At 42.1% G+C, this 5,913-nt stretch overlaps 1 protein-coding gene across 3 annotated transcripts; it reads left to right on the forward strand.

The window, feature by feature from the left end:
* Window positions 1-4,388, forward strand: LOC6734460 (insulin-like growth factor-binding protein complex acid labile subunit). 3 transcript variants are annotated; one of them, XM_039291582.2, is made up of 10 exons: window positions 1-64; window positions 395-587; window positions 665-825; window positions 886-1,055; window positions 1,115-1,717; window positions 1,773-2,027; window positions 2,083-2,694; window positions 2,750-2,844; window positions 2,914-3,801; window positions 3,864-4,388. In XM_039291582.2, exons 2-10 carry the CDS (start codon window positions 487-489, stop codon window positions 4,255-4,257), a joined length of 3,279 nt encoding a protein of 1,092 aa, XP_039147516.1. In that variant the 5' UTR covers window positions 1-64; window positions 395-486; the 3' UTR covers window positions 4,258-4,388. The 3 variants fall into 3 exon arrangements, with proteins under 3 accessions (XP_039147516.1, XP_016027582.1, XP_039147515.1); XM_016168078.3 differs by having other exon boundaries at window positions 16-269; window positions 333-587; XM_039291581.2 differs by having other exon boundaries at window positions 16-269.
* The last annotated feature ends 1,525 nt before the right edge of the window (window positions 4,389-5,913 follow it).

Genomic DNA, 5,913 nt, shown 5'->3' on the forward strand with positions numbered 1-5,913 from the left:
GGAGCGATGGTTCAACGGGGCTGCCAACTCGCCCGAAATCTATCGATTGTATTGTGCGCCAAGGGTAAAATAAATAAAAATATGTTAAAACCGCGGAATAAATGGGGGAATCCAAGTGGAAACTGTGTTTTGCATTGCTCCGAATTTCGGGAACACTCAAAATAGTTGGCATTAATTAAATTAAACGGTGTTAGAGCTCCAAAGTGCTGGCCACAAAGAGCGGACACAAGAGCGGACCGTGAAAACCTGTTGCGCCAGCAGAGCGAAAAGTAAAAGTAGAAGAAACCATTTACCTTTGTTCGTTGATAAGACAAGTTAACTTAACTTCACAGCCCAAAAAAAAACCCAACTCATTCGAGCGGTACATCGTTAAACAAAGAACTACATATTCCAGGAAATCGAAACCCACACAAAAAACTTCAGCAACGAACTTGGTTTTGGGCCATGGGATAAACTAAATAAAAACGGTGACGAAATCATTAAAACATGATTCAGCTACGCCTGCGCACTCTCGTTTTGCTGCACTTCATTGCCCTGGCCAGTTCGGAATATGTGTATGGCGAACCCGAATTCAAATGCCCCAAAAAGTGAGTTATCCCAAATATATTACATATTTCTTCACTAATATGGTGTTTTTTTTTTTTTTTTTTTTTTTTTAAATCAGATCCAAGGCCTTGTATCCCTGCGAATGTGTAAAGGGCAGTGATAATGGCCTCTACATTCGGTGCGAAAATACCAACTTGGCTACTTTGTCCGTAGCCCTCCAGAATTTGGCCTCTTTTGGTATGCCCATCGAGGAGTTGACCATCTACAGAGGACATTTCGGTGCGTACTTCTACAACTCCCTTCCGTCTGTTAAGCTAAATAATCCAATTCTCTTTCTAGTTCGTTTGTATGGGCCACTATTTGCTCATATCAAAGCACGAATGCTGATCATAGAAGAAACACCATTGGCCACCATTGAGGATTATGTTTTCTACGGAGTAAATAATACTTTGGAGCAACTGCATCTACTTCGCACAAATCTAAGCCACGTCGGTTTACTAGGATTCGGCGTAAGAATTAAATTATATATCGATAACATCGCTATCTAAACGGGAAATACTTTTTTCAGATTCTAGGAAAGGCTAAGGAACTCGTAATCGATGGTCATGCATTCCAACAGCTACCCAAGGATCTATTTGCTGGCCAAGAGATCGCCAACAGTCTGGGAATCATACGTGTGACCAATGGTAACCTAAGTGATCTGCCTATTGAGACTTTCCAGCCGTTGCGAAAACTAAAAACGCTCGACTTGCATGGAAATCAATTGGAGAATCTGAAACGCAACCAGTTCAAGAATCTAAGAGAATTGGAGGTGCTGGATATAAGTCACAACCAGATTAAAAAGCTGGAGGCACAGCACATAGCTGATCTGACAAAGCTGGGATGGTGCAACGTTTCTCATAATGCCCTAAGCGAACTTAGTCGTGGAACTTTTGCCAGAAACTCTGTGCTGAAGGTGCTCCATCTGTCCCACAACCAGATTTCACGCTTGGATGCGAATAGTTTTAGGGGTATGCGTTTCCTCCGTCGTCTTTTCCTCAGTGATAATGCGCTCACGGATATTGGTCGTGGTACTTTCGGCTCGATTGCTCGCATTGGAACTATTGATCTTGCACGCAACCGTCTTAAGAAGATCGAGTTCCAGATGTTTACTCAGATGAACTATGTGGAGGTACAATTGCTAATACAAAATTTAAAAAATGTAACTACTAATTGATGCTTTGCAGTTGCTCGATTTGGCGGAAAACAACATAACCAAGATTGAAAAGAACTCTTTCAAGGATATTTACCAGGCTATCATAAACGTATCCCATAACGCGTTGGAACTTATTGAAACAGCCGCTTTTGAAAATTGTGTAAACATCACGGTTCTTGACTTGTCCCACAATCGGTTAGCCAACTTTTCGCGTCGCAGCTTCGATGAGACCACTTTTGCGACCTATTTTCAGCTGAGCTATAACAATCTTACCAATTTGGCACAGGTAATAGTAAAAGCTTATAAAGTGAAACGATTATTAATTTTATTTTATACCACAGATTCCCATTCAAAATATGACAGGCTTGAAAGTATTGAATGCCTCGTACAACAGCATTACCGACATACCCAAAAATTGTTTTCCGAAGCTCTATGAACTGCACACCATCGATGTCTCGCACAATAACATTTCCAGCATATTTAATGGAGTTTTTCAAACCCTATTCTCGCTACGCTCAATTGATCTTAGCCATAATAGCATGAGGGAAATCAAGTTGTCGACATTTGGCACTTTGCCAACCCTCTTAGAAATGGATCTGAGTCATAACGAACTGGTATCCGTAGTGCGAGGATCGCTGGCCAAGCTGACCAGTTTGCGACAGTTGTATTTGAATAATAATCAATTGGAAAAACTTTTCCAATTGCCTATTTCCCTAAATGAACTCTACTTCAGCCATAACAGACTGACTAATATACCATCGGGCACCTGGCCAGTGATGAACTCACTGATCTACTTGGACCTGAGCCATAATCAGCTGGGTGACAGTCTAAATGGGGAAAGTTTTACTGGTCTGTTGGTGGTGCAACGACTGAAGCTGCAAAACAATGGCATCAGTCAGCCACCAAAGGATGCGGTGGCTGTCATGTCGACACTGCAGTACTTATACTTGGAGGTGAGCAAATGCTATAAAATTCCTAACTTCCTAACTCATCCAACTTTTCATTTAGAACAACAATATTACGACCTTGGAGCGAAGTGCCTTTGGTAAGCTGCCCGTCTTGTTTGAGTTAAATCTGTATGGTAACGAAGTTAAGGACATAAGGTAAGATTTATCTAAATTGTGTATATTTTTAATTTATAATATTACTAATAATCCTTTTATAACTTGTAGCAAGCGAGCTTTTGAGGGCCTGCTGCAGCTGCTCACTTTAAATTTGTCATCGAACGGAATCCAGACTCTGCAAAATGACATCTTCATTGGTCTACCATCTTTGCGAAGCCTTGATTTATCCTTCAATTCCCTTACCAAATTGGACAACAAAACCAATGGTGTCCTGGATGATTTACTCAGTTTGGAAAGCTTAGATTTGAGTCACAATCGTATAAGTTTTGTGACCAAGAAAACCTTTCCTTCTCATCAGTACATTCCGTACAACCTAAGAAACCTGAACCTAAGCTACAATTTGATGCCCATACTGACCTATGATATCACCTTTGGCACCAAAAAGCTGGTTCGGTTGGATGTATCCCACAATCAGATCAACGATCTAAGGAGAGGAGTTATCTCTAATTTCACTTCACTTCAAAGTTTGGACATGTCTCACAATGATCTATCGAATCTGAAGTCTGAAGAGCACATCTTTGACCTGCCTCAAAACTTAACCCACTTGGACCTTTCCCACAACAAAATCTACCACTTGCCGTTCGCCAATCTGGTGAAAGTGAAATCCCTGAAATATGTTGATCTTACCAACAATAGTCTGGAGGATGTGCCCGCATCGATAGTAGGTAGCATGCGTAATGGTAGCCAAGTGCTTCTGGCCGGAAATCCTCTGCACTGCGGCTGCAATGCACGACCTTTGAAGTACTTTATGCTGCAGCAAACAATAGCTGGTGAGGATTTGCAGAGTATTTACTGCGGAACGCCGGCTTTGATCAAGGACAAGCAGCTCATATCATTGGACGATGAGTATCTGCACTGCGCCGAGGATGAGCAAGAGATGTATAAGGGCATTGACTATGAACAGCTTACAGATGTCCGATTCCGAGAAGTGAAAACGTATGCACATTTTGTAGTTTAAACTTATAGTAATTTATAATCCTTGTACATTTTTCACATAGCAACAAAGCTGGCATGTTGACCCTAAGCTGGTATGTCTCCGGCTTTTCAGACGTCTCAGACTTCCACGTTTATATCCGTAGTAGCAGCAACGATGTGCTTCACCAGTCGGACTATGCCTATAACAATCGCACTGCCCAAATCCCGGTGGAAGAGCTCTCGACGCTGGGAGAAGAGAAACTGCGTGGCGCTGAGATATGTATAGTATCCCGGGATAGCGATGGAAATACGCGGAAGTGGTTCTCGGGGCAGTGCCAGCAGCTACCGTCGCTGAAGCGACCCCGGACTTTCTTCTTCGGAAACTTTCAGGTCCGGGGAGGCGTTTCCCGGACCTCCAGCAGCCTACCTCATTGCCTTTTGTATATAATACTCGTTTTGTTTGTTGCCAGATTCTAGTTAGCACGGGAAAACTGTGCAACAAGATTATTATCTTAATAAGTATACTCGAAAATGATTGTAATTGTGCACTTTATGTAAAAATCGTTTTAAGTTCGTATCGATGTGATAAAATGAATCTTGAAAAGAGATCAGATTGTCCTTGATCTTTGATCCCATTGTTGGCCGTGTGCTTGTGTGTGTCGCTGTGGCCATGGCTCACTGTAAGGACACGCTGTGCTCTGACCTTACAGCTGAACATGTGCGCGACGCCCTATTATCACAGCCGTGCGCACATGTATTTGTTTACTTGGACGCCGCCTCGCGTGGGCAGCGCAATTCAGAAAGCGTTGGAGCCCACAGCCAACCCAACATGCCAGCTGATGGCTGATGGCCCAGGCTGGCTGACTTTCATTCAGGGCGAAAACACAAAGGCTGTAATCCGAAGTGCTTCTCGGCTCGGCGGATTCATTCTCAACTCGGACTCGGCTCCTGTTTGTGCAGCGGGAGCGGACAAAAGGACTGCGAGCGAGTGAAAGGACTCGCCTGAGAGCCTGGCAAATGCGCACTCGCGCTCTCAACCGAAAAGGCATGCGAGTAGCACACTGGCGGTCGAAATTGTTTGCACAGCTACAGTATCGGCATGCTCCTAGAAGTATGCTATTGTTTTCGTTATTTTTTATTTATTTTTTTAACTTAACTTTGCCAAATTGGTCACGAGAAATCCGTTTCAAAATAGGAAAATAAAAATTGTTTTCCCATTTTAGAAAATTATTTGTTGGCAATTTTTTAGTAGTCTGTTTAAGTTGTATATTATTTTACCTATTTTTACCTATTGTTTTTAGATTTTGGATACATGTAGAACTAAAGTATTGAACTGCTATTGTAAGAGAGCTTAGCCAATTATAATATATAACATTATAATTATATGACATTAAGTATATTTACAAATTTAGGAAGGATAAGGATACATAAATATACCTACTTCAATAATTATTGGATATTCGTTACGACAGGATTCTAAATGATAGATCCTGTGGGTGATGTCCGATGAATGCAAACAAAGCAAATTCAATTGCTGACCAAAATTATGCTAGACATATTGAATCCATTTTTCGCCGCCGTAATTCGCGTTGATTGGTTCTGAAGAATATGAAAATATACATATATAATTAAGCAATGCTTTTAAATATATACAAATAAAATATATACAACACAAATTTCATTTAAGGGTACAGCATATAAGATTGTTTTCAATTAATGGTTTTTATTACTGAGGTAATTTCTGATCAATATACATAAGTGTGTGTTACAACCTACCTTTTCCACGTATATGGATCTACTCTGTAACTTCCAGGATTGGTATTGGAGGAGCATCCAAAGCACCTATCCATTCGATTGAACCTCCACTGTGCTGCAGGACACGAGACACTGAGGACATGTGCACTTTCACTGCCGCGCGCCACCCACATGCTCTCGGTTTCACTTTGGCCGCAGAAGAATGTGCTTTTGTGCCGTTCGCCTTTGCCATCCTGGTCCTCCTGCCCCGCCGCCTCCCCCACAGGATTTTGGCAGGCGACTTTGCCTGTCCTTATCGATTTTCAGCGAATCTCGCGGGCTCGGCTCGGCCGTTTCTGCTTCTGTTTCTGTTACCACGGCGCACGTCAGTGGCATGCG

Source organism: Drosophila simulans, chromosome 2R (assembly GCF_016746395.2).
Source record: "Drosophila simulans strain w501 chromosome 2R, Prin_Dsim_3.1, whole genome shotgun sequence".
Lineage (NCBI taxonomy): Eukaryota > Metazoa > Arthropoda > Insecta > Diptera > Drosophilidae > Drosophila > Drosophila simulans.

Coding starts and splice junctions, on each gene's coding strand:
- LOC6734460 (XM_039291582.2), top strand. CDS start 487: ATGATTCAGCTACGCCTGCGCACTCTCGTTTTGCTGCACTTCATTGCC. Junction 826..885: donor CATCTACAGAGGACATTTCG/GTGCGTACTTCT, acceptor TTCTCTTTCTAG/TTCGTTTGTATGGGCCACTA. Junction 1,056..1,114: donor TCGGTTTACTAGGATTCGGC/GTAAGAATTAAA, acceptor TACTTTTTTCAG/ATTCTAGGAAAGGCTAAGGA.